General features: G+C 41.9%; 1 protein-coding gene across 1 annotated transcript; it reads right to left on the reverse strand.

The window, feature by feature from the left end:
* Nucleotides 1–172: 172 nt before the first annotated feature.
* On the reverse strand, nucleotides 173–16,836 carry LOC138971146 (26S proteasome non-ATPase regulatory subunit 2-like). The gene is made up of 22 exons (XM_070343778.1): nucleotides 16,700–16,836; nucleotides 15,083–15,139; nucleotides 13,240–13,404; nucleotides 12,809–12,930; nucleotides 10,437–10,661; nucleotides 9,795–9,953; nucleotides 9,241–9,385; nucleotides 8,892–8,952; nucleotides 8,414–8,560; nucleotides 7,384–7,490; nucleotides 6,322–6,449; nucleotides 5,979–6,066; nucleotides 5,228–5,390; nucleotides 4,660–4,761; nucleotides 4,218–4,288; nucleotides 3,673–3,775; nucleotides 3,341–3,423; nucleotides 2,858–3,026; nucleotides 2,425–2,646; nucleotides 1,708–1,826; nucleotides 953–1,067; nucleotides 173–572 (listed from the first exon to the last, which is right to left on the reverse strand). Exons 1-22 carry the CDS (start codon nucleotides 16,805–16,807, stop codon nucleotides 499–501), a joined length of 2,733 nt encoding a protein of 910 aa, XP_070199879.1. The 5' UTR covers nucleotides 16,808–16,836; the 3' UTR covers nucleotides 173–498.
* Nucleotides 16,837–16,994: the final 158 nt, after the last annotated feature.

Genomic DNA, 16,994 nt, shown 5'->3' on the forward strand with positions numbered 1-16,994 from the left:
GTTGCTCACATACATGCATCCACAAATTTTCTATGGTACTCTGAAGACAGAGCAAAGAAGTCTTGTACAGAAGACAACATCCCACAAGCATTCACTCATCACAAACTGAAATAATCCCCTCTGAACTTTTCTGAACAATTCAACTCAATGTGCAAAACACTAGCAAATCAGGTTGTTTTATACCACTTTTATTATACAGGTTAGTTCTTGGTTCATGTTCTCATCGAAACTTTAACAACAATTTCCAGACCTTGTGACTGTTCAGCTATTCATCAAATATTGTAAAGTAGATTCAAAACAGTCGGAACACATCTTGTTTGTTTTCGATTTTTCAGTTATATCTGGCCCTCTTCATGCACTGTATATAAGACAGATTCAACTGCATTTCTTTTAACAATAGTTCTTAGCTTTCTATGGTCATAAACTTGACCTTACAAAAAGGGAAACAGCTTATTCACATCCATGTTTCACAAGCATCGTTCAGTGGCGGCGACCAAATCACGACTCGGCCTCGTAGTCTGGGTTCTTGCGCAGAATGACGAAACCTTCCATGATGGGGGTCAGTGCAAGATCTGAGGAACAAAGTCAAGGAAACTCCACCATGATGGCAAAAATAAACACATCATTCTGCCTGAACTCGCCTGAATAAATGTTTGATTTATTTATAGCAAATCATACCAATCCTATCATGGAATCTAGGCATATTATATAAATCCCTATCATGGACTCTTGGCATGTAATCGCAATCCTCTATCATGTTATACCAATCCTATCATGGACTCTCGGCATGTTATACCAATCCTATCATGGACTCTAGGCATGTAATACAAATCCTATCATGGACTCTAGGCATGTTATACCAATCCTATCATGGACTCTAGGCATGTTATACCAATCCCTATCATGGAAGTAAATTAATTATGACGTAACACTCAAGTAGAATCAAGGATACATTCTTCTGTGGCAAGCTCTGCTCTCTCTCCATATGCCAGCAGAACGGGGGTGGTGTGTGTCTGGAAACCAGTGATGGTTTTGGGTTTTCCTGCCTGACCCACCACATCCACAGCCTGTAGGACAAATACAACAAATTATTAACATCTCTTATGTACAACAAATTATAAACATGTCTTCGATACAACAAATCATTAACATCTCTCGTATAAAACAAACTAGTTAATAATTTGTTGTCTCTTATACACAACAAATTATTAACATCTCTTTTCAACGACAAATTATTAACATCTTTTACAATGAGTGAGCTTTGTCACGCTTTCCACTGAAATCAGATTGTGAGCTGCATGGGTAAAAATACTGAACAGTTTTCACAATTTCGATTCACTTTTTATACTGAATTAAAATCAAAAAATATGTTTAGACTTTCTTGTTGTATTTTGCAACTGGAATAGTTTTGAGTTTGACAAAAGGAATGGGAAACATCACCCATCATTTATTTGTTTACTTTGAATGAAATACAGACCTAACTATTCAAAATAAGGTATGCAAATTCAGGTAAAGACAAGATAAAATATGAAAAAATCTGACAGAAATGCACAATGGTTTGTAAGACCTTGCAAAACAGGTTCTTGTTTTACTTTGTATTTTATCTTGCTCCTCTCTATATTTTGCATTTGATTTCACTTCTTTTTCTCACCTTTCCTTTCTCTATTTTCCATATTTTGTTATAAACTCTCCATAAAATGCTCATACCTGACCGACGCGGACAGACGTAGGTAGAGGTCGCAGCTCCTCATCAAACGTGACCAACATGCGTGGCTGCATGGCTGCCACAAGATTGTACAGCACGTAGTGAGATTTACCCAGGATGACTGAAACAAAGAAAGGCCCATTCAAAACATAACTAGAACAAAAATGCTATGTCGTACAGTGGTAACTGCGATGTGGGGCCCCTCTGATGAGGACACCTCCCTTAAAAGGACACATTCTGGGGTCCCTTTGTCTATTATCTCTACCAAAGAATACCTGTCCTGACAGGCCACCTGCAATGTAGGGACACGTTTAGCTGGTCCCAACTTGTACCGGTAGTTACTTCCATCAGTGTTCAGAAGTTACTTCCATCAGTGTTCAGACGGGAAGGAAGAGGGCTCTAGCCTAAAGGTCAAGATGCTGTTGCAGCAGGGATGAAGACGAAAGAGCAATTTGTAGAAAATTAGATACAGTCTCCAACACCACCATCTCAGAAGGTTCAAAATGTATACAGTAGAACCCCTTTTAAGACCCCCTCCAATTTCAGATTTCCTTCCTTTGAAGACCCTGTAAATTGACCCCCATTTTAAGACTCCCTCCTTTTTACGACTTGATTTTCTCAGATTTTTCGAGGTCTTAAAAATTCAATGGTCATCAAAGTTATCAGAGACCACAGCTCCATTTCTTCCTAATGCCACCAAATCATTGACAGTAACTCACTGTTTTTGACGTCCAAGCACGAGACGAGGGCAGCCAGCAGCCCAGCCACGGCGACGGGTGACATGAGCGCACGGTCACTGTGGTATGGACAGAGTGTGAGCGTGCCCTTGCCCAGGTGAGTCAGGCCCTGGGCCATGCGCACCATGAACAGGTTGTTGGGGTCCTTGGCGTGGTACACCGCCAGCTGTCGTAGCATCGCCGCCAGGCGAGCGTTGTTGGTACCTGAAGATCAGACACTCATTAAAGAAAAGGTAATGATTAAACATGACTTTAGCCACCGCTCATAGCAGCTGGCGAAAAAGAGATAATTTGAAGATTTACAAACTGTATCAAGAATTATGATGTATTTAATCTTTTATGCCAACTCATGTTATGGCCATTGCAGCATGGTCTTTCAAAAATCACACCAAAGCATCTTCTGTTGAAAACTCACCGGCTCCCACAATGCCCATGGCAAAGATGGCGTTGTGCGCAACCTCCGGGTCGCTGTCGTGGGAGAACTTGCTGAGTGTGTCCAGGATCTGCAGCTTGGGATTGGACACAGAGATGAGAGCCAGGGCCAATGGCACGGAGCGACGGATTGGGAGCTCCCCATAGCGCAGCTGATGAAAGAGATTTGAAAATGCAAACCTTTTATCACAATGATGAACTTTTACACATCTTGTTTTATGACCTCACCAGCAGATGCACACACAGTAACAGCAATGATGTGACCCACCAGATGGCCAAACCTTTCAAAGAGAATCTCACTGCCAATCTCTTTTCCCATGGGAATCGCACACACACAGTTAACCCCAATGAAGTGACTCAACAGACGGCCAAACCTTCTAAAGGAAACTTTCTAAACTGTCAATCTCTTCTCCCATGGGAATCTCACACACAGACACACACAGTTAACCCCGATGATGCGACTCACCAGATGGCCAAAGCTTCTGAAAGACATCTCACTGCCAATCTCCTCTCCCATGGCGATCAGCCCTATGCCCAGCACAGCAATACCTGAAGCACAAATGTTGAAATTAAAAAAACCATCAGCAAATGTAAATGTGATTTCCACAATTTCTTTCATCTGGCATGTGTGCATTTTGCACCATTTCGGCATGCTCGAAAGCATCTTGCTTTTTTGTCAAATGTGATGTGACGTTCACATATTTTTTCTCCAGTCTATACACATGTATTCTTTGCATTAAATACAGAAAAGCTGTAGTAAAATATCTTATGTACAGACATCCATAACATTGTTTTTACCCTGCTGCTGTGAGAGATCTGGACCTGCTGGCTCTTTTTCTTTCTCCTTCTTGTCTTTATCGTCTTTCTTCTTGTTCTTGTCTTCCTTCTTTTCGTTGTTGTCCTGAACAAAACAGAGATAGGCACAGGGATTAGTATTGGCACAGAACAACAGTCACAGGCCATTAATATTTCAGCCTTTACACATGATGCACAGATGTTTCAGTCTATGTTTTATCACTTCATGTTTTTCAGAGGTAATATTTGCACATCTTTTTGTCAAATTTTTGTGCTGAGTTATCAGCAGAGAAAACTGTTTCACAAAATGATGCACAAGTAACCCTGCTGCAATGCTCCTATCGTCTCTCAAACGCTCCAAGTGTAGCTACGCCATACAAAAATATGTGTCTGAAGAAGATGTCAACCTTGAGTGTTCAAAATGTCTCGATGGATGATAACTGAAAGGTAAACTCTGCTCAACACACTGTAAACATCCTCTCACACATCTTTGTGTCAAATTATAATCATCAGATACATGCATAATGAATGGAGAAACACAAACCAACCTGGTCCTTGGAGTCGTCATGTTCAGAACATATGTGGAGAAGATGCTGAACTTTGAGAACATTCCCAGTACCTGAGCAGAGTGAAAATACTTGTTAAAGTTTCAGTGCAAACGCAAAAGAAGTTTTTCACCAATGCAAACTTTGTTTACTTTGTCAAACTTCAAAGATCCTTTACAATACTCAAACTCTAAAATGCCTAAAATCGTCAGCATCGGTTATATCAGTTACAAAAGTTGTGATGGCCTCAACATGGTTTTCAGATCAGTTATATGAGGTGCTTAAAGCTACATGAAAGTCTCTGCATCGTAAAATGCAATAGATTGAGTCATGGGAAAAAACTGAATGAGCTACTGGAAAGCAAAGAAAACTATGCATTCCCTATACTGTCTGTTTTTATTGTGTACAAATGCAAAATGACAGAAGGACCAATCAAAGAACTGACCAGCATAAGCACAGACGTCGACGAGAATGGTTGCCATGGATTTGAGAGGCTCGGACACCACCTCCAGTGCCATCAGTGTTGCTTCCACCGCCTCCTGCTTACCTGCACACATCAACAGCACAAGTGTCAGTTGCTTCATTAACTGAGATGCATCACGAGTCTGAAAATGACCTTTTGCTTTAAAATAATACATAAATTCCAGGCATGAATCACAACATTCCTTTCAAAATGTAACCCTGAAGCTCACGGAAGCTCTGATGTCAGCCAAAGTCTGAACATTCTCATGTGTGGGTTGCAACAGAGGACACAGTCTTCACTCGGATGAAGACTTCAAAACTGACATATGATCAGGAGCTCATATGGCTCAGAGTAGTACAAGTGATGATGAATTGGCAAGAAAGCGTGTGAGAGTGCTGGGGGTAATTGGCGTGGGGGGAGCAAAAGTCGACAAGATGTCCCAAACACAGTATTTCCTCATCTTCCTCCACTTCGCAAAAATAGACGTAGTTTTCATGTTCACATTTTTCTACTGTTATATTTGAACTACGACATACACATGGGATCTTACCCAAGTAGCAGAGAGCCAAACCCAGAGCTAGGTAGCGAGAGTAAGTGTCCTTGAGGTCAGTGTCTGACCGTTCCATCATGGTCTGCAGGATGGTGGAGGTGACCTCCCCGTTACAGCTGCCGGCTGCAATCATGCCGCACGCCAACGCTGCCATGCCCAACACCTGGATTGAAATATAACACAGGTTTTTAACCATTTGTTCTTTCCTATACCATACTTCTCTCAGCTAACAAACATTTCTCCTAACAATACATTTTGTCCTGTTATATGATGTACACCACCACAGATCTATCCAGGTTTTACTTGGGGTAAGAGCATTCTCCCCCTTGGGCAAATACCAAAAATCAACTGCCTGGCTGCCTCTAGTACAGAGTTGATATTTTTTTCTGGATTAACTTCGCAAATTGACACAGGTGTCAGTTACAAGATCGATTCGTAAAGAATTCCCTCTCTGCCATGGGTCACTCACTCTGAGAGGACTTCGTAAAGAATTCCCTCTCTGCCATGGGTCGCTCACTCTGAGAGGACTTCGTAAAGAATTCCCTCTCTGCCATGGGTCACTCACTCTGAGAGGACTTCGTAAAGAATTCCCTCTCTGCCATGGGTCGCTCACTCTGAGAGGACTTCGTAAAGAATTCCCTCTCTGCCATGGGTCACTCACTCTGAGAGGACACTAATTCAATCAAGAACATTAAAAAGAATCCATTTTGGGTTCTGTCAGCAACAGACTTCAACTTGTCAAAAGTCTTACCTCCATGTTGGACTTGGAATCCCCAAGCACTGGAAGGATGAGACTCAGAACGTCTTCTCGATTTGACCCTGCATAAGCAAGCCCCAACCTGTAACCAAAAAATACAAATAAGGAACCAAGAAAACCTTTAATTGTCAGTAAAAACAGAAGTGCTTCACTTTTTTTAGAAGCATATCATCAGCGTCTAAAACAGAGAAGTATGTTTGGCAATCTCCAAAATAGACTAATTCCGGAAATAACTCGGTCCGGATTGCATTCACATGGCTCAAAAAAGATAAATCCAATATTCAATCGATTACATTAGCTTTTTCACACAGTGACATTGTCTTGATGTCAAACTCACCCAGAGATGGCCCCGATACGCATGATGTTACTGGTGTGGGTGACATAGTCTGTGAGCAGGGCCAGGGCTGGGTCACACTCGTTCCTCACCCCTGTGTTCACGATACCACACGCCAACAGCGCTCCAGCCTGTGAGAGCAAATCACATGCATTACACACAGCAACACTGCAGCATTGAAACAGTCACACCTCAACATTTTCCCCTCAAACTTTTATTTTGTTTTGCAGATACACTGGAACAAGATCATTTATTAAACTCAGAAAATGTTACCAAATTTCCTTAACTTTGTGAACCTGGAAGATGAGCCTTCACATTTCCCTAACTTTCTCAACCTGGAAAACGAGCATTCAAATATCCACAACTTTCTCAACCTTGAAATTGAGCCTTCACATTTTTTAACTTTCTAAATCCCTGGGAACCTTATTTATGCCCAGCTGCATGATTATAGATCCCTGAGCCTTGAGTCCGAGTCTGGAGATACGCGCGATATAAGACTTCATATATAACATACTAGATGAATACCCGCTTCGCCGGGTACGGCTTCGCCGGGAAGAAGTCGAGCCGAATACCCGGCTGTGCCGGGGACCCAGCCGGCGCACCGCACAAAGGAAGGGAGATAAACGCGCAAAACACTGGAGAAGAGTAAAAATAGTATAACGGGAATATGGATTGAGCGTTGTCGACAGTGACCTTCTAAAAATAGAAACGGGAATATGGATTGACGCCACACGAAGGAAGGGAGATAAACGCTGAAAACACTGGAGAAGATAAGGAAGAGTTACTGGGAATGGATCCAGAGAAAAACCAAAATCGGTTCAGCGCTGCGAGCACGTGTTGAAATATCTCATCGACCAGGTTGTGTCCGGGGTGTACCTGAATATGGCCACCAAATTTGAAAGAGATCCATCGAGAACTTTGGCCGTGCATCGCGGACACACACACACACACAGAGACACAAGTCGTATATATATATAGATAGATAGATAGATAGATAGATAGTTGGATTGTAAGCTTCGCTAGCAGGGATTTTTTGTTCCTAGCAATGTGTCTACGTATAATAACCTTGATGTAATCTTCTGAAGAGTATAGGTATTTGTCAATCTGAATCAGTCCACCATCCACGTCCCACAGCAAGACCAAACCGAGAGATGCTGTGGCGCTCAGCATACCTAGAGAGAAAAAAACTTCATGAAAATTTCTCACAATTCACGCTACGGTATAAAAATTGCACAAATAAGTGACAAATATTTGGCAATTAAGCACATGCATACTGAAGATAATGCTGGATGTAGCTTGCCATGTTCTGGTATTTTTTTTCCAGATGCAAGCAAAAGGCTAGAGCAGTAAACTAAATATCAAGAATAAATTTAGTCACAAACCTTACAGAAAAACAGGATTAAAATTTCCCTCCTAACATTTAAATCTATCATAGCCAACTTCGCACCAAACTTAACTGTTAACATAACGAAAGGACGAAATAGCAAGTTATCTGCCTGATTCACCTTTGTGATTCAAATGTCTCCCCATTCCCAAATCCAAATCCAATTTTCCTCTCAACATTTCACTTCATCTAACCAACTTTGCACAAATCTAAATATTATAAAAGGACGAAAGAGCAGGTCATCTCCCCCCGCGGGTTAGGGGGAAGAATTTACCCGATGCTCCCCAGCATGTCGTAAGAGGCGACTAACGGATTCTGTTTCTCCTTTTACCCTTGTTAAGTGTTTCTTGTATAGAATAAAGTCAATTTTTGTAAAGATTTTAGTCAAGCAGTATGTAAGAAATGTTAAGTCCTTTGTACTGGAAACTTGCATTCTCCCAGTAAGGTAATACATTGTACTACGTTGCAAGCCCCTGGAGCAAATTTTTGATTAGTGCTTTTGTGAACAAGAAACAATTGACAAGTGGCTCTATCCCATCTCCCCCCCTTTCCCCGTCGCGATATAACCTTCGTGGTTGAAAACGACGTTAAACACCAAATAAAGAAAGAAAAGCAGGTGATCTGCCCAATTCATCTTTGAGCCTCAAATTTCTCCCCTCCCACATTTACTCATCCTAATTACCAAACAAAACCTCCCGCAACAAACATTACCGTGTTCTTTATTCTTGTACAGCCATTTGTTCCCATCCTCCATCAGCAGCTTGTCCTGTCCGAAAGCAGCGTTGACAAAGCCGTTTACAAACGACGATGCCAGGTTTTGGCGTGCAGAGTCAAGATTGTTGGGACCGATGGAACTTCCTGCAACATTTTTGGTACAAGAAACTGTAGGTCATAGCTACTGTGACACTAAAGCCTACAATACAACATGGGCAGAGATGCATGAAGAGAAATTGAATGCCAACCAAATGGGTCGGATTGAAATTGAGATTTGTTGTGATTTCAACCAATCAGACCCTGCCTCTTGTTCCCTCCCACCTCCCTCTTGGTGGAGGGATGCTCTTATCACAAGTAAAAGCCTGTAGAGATCTATGGTCATTTACCTGATCATTCACACAAGAGAAAGGTACCTTTACCCACATGTCTTGATAGCTGAAAACCTACAGATTGAAGGAACTGCCACAATACTCACTGCTGGGTTCCAGGTGACTTTTGTAGATGTCTTCAGGAACTTTAGGCTCCATGATGTCTAACTGTACACAGAAAAACAAGAACAAACGAGCTTTTTTTTAACATCACAACTTCAAATACCGAAAGCATTACAAATATAAAACTTGTGGATCAGCGAATGATTTGTCAGTGCGCATAATCGAAACCTCTTTGCGACATTCTGTCCTTGAGTGTCTAACAGATCATAAGGCGTACACTTCCACTGTTTTTTCGACTTTCATTACTGCCAACACTCTGCCACCTGCCAAGACTAAAATCACAAACTCAAAATTCTTGTTAGAATTCCGTAGTCCAAACTTTCCCATTCTCACCTCTCTGGCGAGGGAGAGAAAAGCACCATTGAGGGGAGCGTTGGACATGATCTCCGTCAGCTCGTCACTCTCCTCCATGTCGTCATTCAGCTCCAAGAAGATCTGCTGACGTCCCAGCATGTAGGACAGCTGCTTCTGCATGATCCTGTCAGCACAGATTAACATCAAGTACATGAACACAAGCAAAGCAAACTTCCACACACACTTTTGATATAGTCTTCTGCATTAGACAGAAAAAGACAGTCCAAGTCTATAAAATGTAACACTAAATAAAACTTAAGTCAAAAAGTGAGGAATGCCACCAGATGGGTATCAAAATGTCAGCTTGTCTTTATTTTGATCAGAGACTCTTGCTACCTCATCTAGCCATCCTTTTATGCATATATGAAAAAACACATATTCAGGCTGAACATTATACCCTGCTCTTAATACAGGGCTCTTGGAAAAGCTGGAAAGTTAAACGACACACAGATACACATACTCTCAGCACAAAGTAAAAACAGAACACACGCAAATCCACACACATAAAAACACAACTCAAACCAGCCACTCACACATCTTTGCAGGACATGAAAATTTCCTCCACGAGTTTCATATCATTGAGCTGCATGGCGAAGCGTAGAGCCTGCGGGAACTGCTTGTACTTGCAGTAGAGGTCCACTGCACATTTCATGAGGGCTGTGTTCTCTGGATCTGGCACATAGGGCACGCAGCTAGAAACACAAAGACAAAAGATCATGAGAGGCATGGCAAGAGTTGAATACACTGAAACTAAGTGAGACACATAAACAGGGATGTCGTTTTGGGCTGGTAGTCGGCGAGCTGGGTAAAATTATTTCAAATTGCCCCAAAATGCTTCCATACTAGCACACACAAACAGGGATGTTGTTTGAGGCTGGTAAACTTATTTCAAATTGCCCATAATAGCACACACATATAAATACATAAAAACCCACTAGCTTGGTAAGCCATCGACTAAAGTTCCAGCTAACACCAACAACTCTTTCAGTCTTATTCACCTGTTAAATCCTGGAGTTTCTTCAAGATCAGCAAGTTTGAGTATGAACCACACAGGAACAGCTGGCACAAGGAATAGAACAAGTGGTGATGAAGTAAAATTGAAACAGTGGCAAGTGTGTGAGAGCACAAAGAACCAAAGTCAGGACAGCAACACTAACAAAAAAAGTTGAACCCACCTGGTAAGATAGAGGCAGACGCGAGGGTAGGCCTGCTCATCCACATACTCCTTGGCAAAGTCGAGACGCTCCACCTCCATCATGAGATCGCAGGCCTCAGCCTCGGCGTTGTGGTTCATGTGGTAAGGGATTATCTCCTTGGCCAGAGCAAGCAGCTTCTCTCGCTTCTCCTTGTCCTCCTCGCCTGTCTCCTGCCACTCCTGGGCCACCTGGCCGGCCAAGTGCCTGCACACACAATTCCACACACAATAAGATATCGATATGGATGGTGACGGGCGCTGTGGCGGGGTGGTAAGACGTCGGCCTCTTAATCGGAAGGTTGAGGGTTCGACCCAGACCGCCTGGTGGGTTAAGGGGAGACCGGGCAGGCAAAATGAGTTATTTTTGGTCTCATACACCTTTTCGGGGTTGTTGCATTTTTCACACCTTTGAACATCCTGGAATGCATTCAATAATCTGCTTTTATCATTTTAGACATGTATTCATGTAAATAAAACCATTTTCAAACCGATGTTTTGTTGTTTTTGTCTGTGTTTTATCAAAAAAATCAAAAAAATTGTCTACTTTGGATACTCCGTGCTGGTAAATGTGCGCACATGACATGGCCCTTTGCTGTTCAAACTGTGTGGACATTTTTGCTCTTCAAGATGACGTCATCACCGTTGGGGAATTTCCGTTGAGATAGGCACAAAGAGAGAGAATCCGTTCCAACCGAAACCCCGGAATTAATTATATGCAAATATATATAGGTCCATGGCATTTTGCGCATGCTCAGTAGACAACTATTATCAGTCCCCGATGTCAACAAAGCCATGACTTTTTCACCGATTCAGCAGCATGTTTCAAAGTTTTGAGCTACGGAGAACAACCCTAACATTGAAAATGTTCAGCATAGTGGCAAGAAATATCAGAGAAAGATGAACCAGCAGCAGCGAACAGTAGAAGGAAGTAACAACACTGCGAAATGAACCAACATGATCGCATTGAAGCAGACGACATTCTAAGATTCTTGACTCGACGAGGTGGGTTTTGCTTCTTTCTCTTTTCGATCTTGTTTGTTTGACAACATGATTTATTGCACATTGTAATGTTGTTGTTGTTGTAAGAATGTGTTAGGGTTTGCAGGTAAATGATAAACATTTATTTTGTTTGTGTCTGAAGTATTTTGCGGGTTTCTTGATCCAATTTACTGACCATGCCGCTGCCGCCAGGTAGGTAGGGTCAAGTAACTTCATACAGTCCTGTGAGGTTACCCTCATGAAAGTTCAGTCTGCTTCCTCCCTGGGGAAAGTGAGCTTGGATACCCATTTTTCCCTGCTCATCAAAAGGTCCAGATTCAGGGCATATTTTATCTTCTCATTGCTGGGAAATTTAGGTTGCCCTTCCCAGTGGAAAGCTAGCAGCAACAAGAGTCCTTCTACCCAGGTGTGTGCGTGTTTAGGTGTAATTAGTCACCTGCACAATGATCAAGGTCTGTTACGTCTCATGGCAGTCATACAGGGGTGTGACATGGATACCGTTTCTGATTCATCGATATGAAGTTGACCTGAGTCTAAGTCGCGCCTGTGACCTGTGTCCAGTGCTCCACAAAATGAGCCTACAGACACCCCTCTCCCCACACACTCTCCCCCAAGACCAGAGCAAAAAAACAAAAAAAAACAAGAAGAGCAAACGCTCGATCGAGTCACTTTCGCAGTTCTGAATATTATATGAGGCATCAGATGGACAGGAAGAAATTGCTATTCACAACACAATGAGTCACGTTCACATAAAATTTGAGCCCGGTCACTTTTATAGTTTCCGAGAAAAGCCCAACGTTAAGTTGTGTGTTGCCGAACAGAAAAGGCTAGTTATCTCCCTTGTTTTTTTGATAACGTTCGTAAAAGGCTACAGATGTAAATACTTTGATGTAAAGAATAATCCTACAAAGTTTCAATCACATCCGATGAACTTTGTCAAAGATATAAAATGTCTAATTTTTCCTTTGACGCTGACCTGTGACCTTGAAAAAGGTCAAAGGTCAACGAAACCATCGTTAAAGTGTAGAGGTCATTGGAGGTCACGACTAAACAAAATATGAGCCCGATCGCTTTGATAGTTTCCGAGATACTTTGTCAAAGATATAAAATGTCTAATTTTTCCTTTGACGCTGACCTGTGACCTTGAAAAAGGTCAAAGGTCAACGAAACCATCGTTAAAGTGTAGAGGTCATTGGAGGTCACGACTAAACAAAATATGAGCCCGATCGCTTTGATAGTTTCCGAGAAAAGTCCAACGTTAAGGTGGTGTCTACGGACGGCCGGACAGACTAACACTGACCGATTACATAGAGTCACTTTTTCTCAAGTGACTCAAAAAAGCATCTTGCTCACCTGACATACTCATGACCCCAGGACCCAAGCTCCTCGCGGGACCCCTGCAGTTTGTAGTTAAGACTGTCGCGTCCCTCAGTGATGGTCATTCCAAGAACCGAGATGATGTCAGCACAAAACTCCTGCACAACACACAAAGACAGTATTAACCAAAGGAAATCATCAAACATAAATACACAAACTGTTTTTTTTTGTTTTTTTAGGGAAAATTGTAGGCTTCATTTGCTCTCCTTCTTTCTTCACACACCCTTTGAATTTTACTCAAAATGCGGACACACCCATTATCAAGTAGCATAGATTCAGTCCCTCTTACAGACATTGTCACTTTGATCAAAACACCTTGCACTTTATGCGCATTTTAAACCCCAAACACACTTCAACACACTAAAAATCTGACTAAGAATGTTCATTTGCCAAGTGCTATACTTTACCTTTGTCTCTTTGTCGCGGATCTTCTCGTGGATTCCCTTGATAGTTTCATAATGTTTCCGCAGGAACTTGAGTGGTTTGGGCACAGAGGTCATGGAGGTGGTAGAAGCTCTGATCTGAGTTCTCAGACTCTCCAGTGCAGCTCTGTACAGGCGCTGATCTGGTTCCTTAGCAAATAAACTCAATGGGTCAAATCCAAAATGGGATGAATGCAACAGAAATGTTTAATTCCATGTCCATTTTGCACAAAGACTTTTTCTGTCATTAAACTAATAGTACAGCAGTCCCTCTCATGAACGGACACCCTTGGGCCATAGCAAAACTGTCCGTACATTGCAGGTGTCCGGTCATGGGAGGGGTGACCACACCACTCCCTCCCCCATACACTCACACAGACACACACAAACAACAGGATTGAGTCTTTGCTAATCACTTCTTGTGGCTACTAAACAATAAACTCCTAATACTTCTTTAAACGTTCTGTAAAAATGATTTGTATGAAAAGTGTTGAAAAGAAGAGATCAAATAAATCCTCAAGGCAAGTGAACACACTCACCATGCACTGACATACGAAAGCAGCCACACAAACACAGCACAGAGGAGCGTGTGCAGATGCTTTGCAAGAATAAGCTTGAAAACCAGTTTGAATAAATAGCAGCAGATAGAGCTGCATGTCATAATCATGTAATTTATTTTCATCTTGTCTGGCTTTATTGACTGCATGCCGATCATGTGGCATGGCAGTGACTTTTCACTCTGTCAGAAATACACTGTACATAACACAGCTCCCACTCTCCCTCACTAATGCCTACCCCAAGCCGTGACAACTGATGCTTGGAAATTGTGTGGAAGAGTACACCTCTCTATTTCTCTCCAATGCTCTTCCTGCTGACAAGCAGTGACACCGGACACCCCACAGAGTTTAGCCAGCTACCCCTCCACCCCCCCCCCCCCTCCCTCTCTCTCTCACTCCCTCCAGCCATGTACTGTTGGGCTGTGGCCAGAGAGGTCAGCTCCAACTGTTCACTCAGAGCAAAACCAGTTGACTGTGTCGTAACTTTTGACACAGCAAGACAACTGAAGGGTTCACAAGATTAGGCAACCGACTCACTGGTCAAGGCTGAGGGGAAACAAGAGTATCTTGTCAATGAAAGAGGTTACACACAGACACACGATGCTGAGAACTGTGGCCGGTTTTTCACTCTCTTTCGCTCAGGACCTTCATCGACTGTGGTTTCTGTTGTTTACGTCCAACAGACAAGAATAAAGAGCACAGTGCAGTTTCATATTGGCATCTTCGCATGTACTCCACTCCTGACCAAAACTACCCCCCCTCCTGATGGGTACAGGTGCACTCAAGTTACCAGTGACTGTGGTCACGCCATTGCGGCTGTGATCTTTGCACCAAGAGCCGGACTGCTCTGTTATCGATTTTGTTGTGGTGAAAATTTGACGATGGTCTGTCCGTACATTGGAGGTATGACCTGCTGTTGGGACCGAAAATGAGTGTCCGTGTCCACGTTTTGCAGGTGTCCGTTTAAGGGGGGGCAAATATAGAAGGAAAACACTCCGTGCCGAGCAAATGTGTCCGTACATGTCAGGTGTCCGCTCACGCCGGGGGCCGTACATTGCAGGGACTGCTGTAATACAATTCTTGAAACCCTTGCCAGATGTCATTACTTCAGTGCCAATGCTAGAATAATAGATTGGACACATATTCAATGCAGAAACTTAAATATCTAGTATGTCCTCTCACTCTGCCTTTCAGTGTTTTACATAGACACCCCGTTACAACCTCCAGAAAAACAGAAACAAATCCATTTAAATAGGTTCTCCTGCAGTTACCTGGAGTCTCTCCACCAGCATGGTAAGCTCCTCCTGTAGCTGCTTGTCTTCCTCAGACTGCACACAAAATGTGAACAGAAAACGATTAATCAAAATCATCTCAGGGTTCAGCCTCTGAGAAAAAAAGACTGGATTTAAATTATGATGGGACACAGTCAAAGGCAAAGTAGGGACTGATAGAGATATCAGTGGACAAATAATCTGCCTAACATCAACACTGTAAGTAACTAATAAACTGTAATATTGCTATTTCATATGTTACGTGGATTTCCATTGGTCAATTGGGCAAAACTGAGCTCATTGTAAAAGTGATATCGACGACATTTCCGTCGATATCAGTTTTGATATCGACGACCTCTTTATTGCTTCCTCACGTCAAAAACAAAAACACCTGAATTTAAAAACAAACAAATATATATGAAAATGTAATGATCCCAGAATTTAGTTGAGCAAGTGACTAAAGACTTTTAGAAAGAAAAGACATTTTTAAATACTGAAAAGTACAAGAAAAGAGTGAACAAAAAGAAATAATAATCAGAGGGAGGGAAATGGAACAGCCAAAACTGAGACAAATATTTTTGTAATTTCTTAACGGTAAATACAAAATGTCCAGAGAATTAGCAATATATCTACGGTAACATTGACTGACTGTGTGATGATATCTTCTGCTATTGGTCTGTTTCGACAGTGATATCAAAATCTCGACCTCCTGTCTCGATTTTTATATCACTGTCTCAACAGACCATAGCAGAAGATATATCAACACACAGTCCGTCAATATTGGGTAATGGACTGCCTGTAAAGTGTAATAACCTTGCAAAGTTGACCACAATGTAAAACTGTTTCATGATATTGGTACTGGTGAGTTTGCAGCATAATGTTCCTGAAATTGTGATGTAGAAGTGACATAGATTAGAAGTAAAGTGCATGCTATTAGTACTAAAGCCAGGAAAAATGTGTAAGCAACCTGTTTAACTAATAGACCTTCTTGATTTTCATTATTCAAGGCTCTCACGACCTTTGAAGCATAACAAAGTATGTGGTACGGACACACGCGAGAGCTGCAAAAACTCAGGACTCGCGATATTTGAAGAACAACAAAGAGCATTCGGTACAAATATTTCACAACTCATGACATGAGAGCTCCTCAGATTCCAAAAAGGTCTATTTTGAAAAGACGTATATTGGCCGACACTGATTAAAACCAACGTTGTTCATATTTTGTACAATGTTGTCATTTTCAGGGGCCCTGAACAGGAGTATGCCTTTTGTTTTTGCATAAATGTATAAGTTAACCTGCAATAATGTTGGCAAGCACACAGAAATAGGGGACATATAAACACAACAATTGCTTTGATATTGCTGTTGTTTCATAAGTACAGTAATGTCTTGTCAGGTTAATAGAATGACTATCGGTGGACAAATAAGAATCAGGCTGTCATTAACTTTCAGTAGCAATCCCAAATTCTGTTCTACTTCTAAGTTCTAGTGTGTGGACGAGCATACACTGCACATGACAATGCGGATTTGGAGACAGCAACGTTTCAATCCAAAATACACAAAAATATACGCAGACAAAGCTTCGTAATAACAAATATTACTGAAAAACAGGCTTACCAGTTCCTGTTCTTTAGCCTCATCGGCTTTTTTCTTTTCTGGTTCTTTAGCATCATCCGTTTTCTTCTCTTGCTTCGCCGAAATATCGCCTTTTGCGTTGTCCGCCATGTTGCTGCTTTGCGATTGCGACCGGAAGTATGAATTTGGAAGACCAGCTACACATAAAATGTTGACGTCATAGTCATCTTATAATTCTTACAGGGGTAAACCAGTTAAATGCATGTGCAATATATCAGGGTAATTATTAAGCTTTATAATAAAAACTTACAGAAATCATCTCATTATGGCTTTCTCT

The sequence above is a fragment of the Littorina saxatilis genome, linkage group LG7, assembly GCF_037325665.1.
Source record: "Littorina saxatilis isolate snail1 linkage group LG7, US_GU_Lsax_2.0, whole genome shotgun sequence".
Taxonomy (NCBI): Eukaryota; Metazoa; Mollusca; class Gastropoda; order Littorinimorpha; family Littorinidae; genus Littorina; species Littorina saxatilis.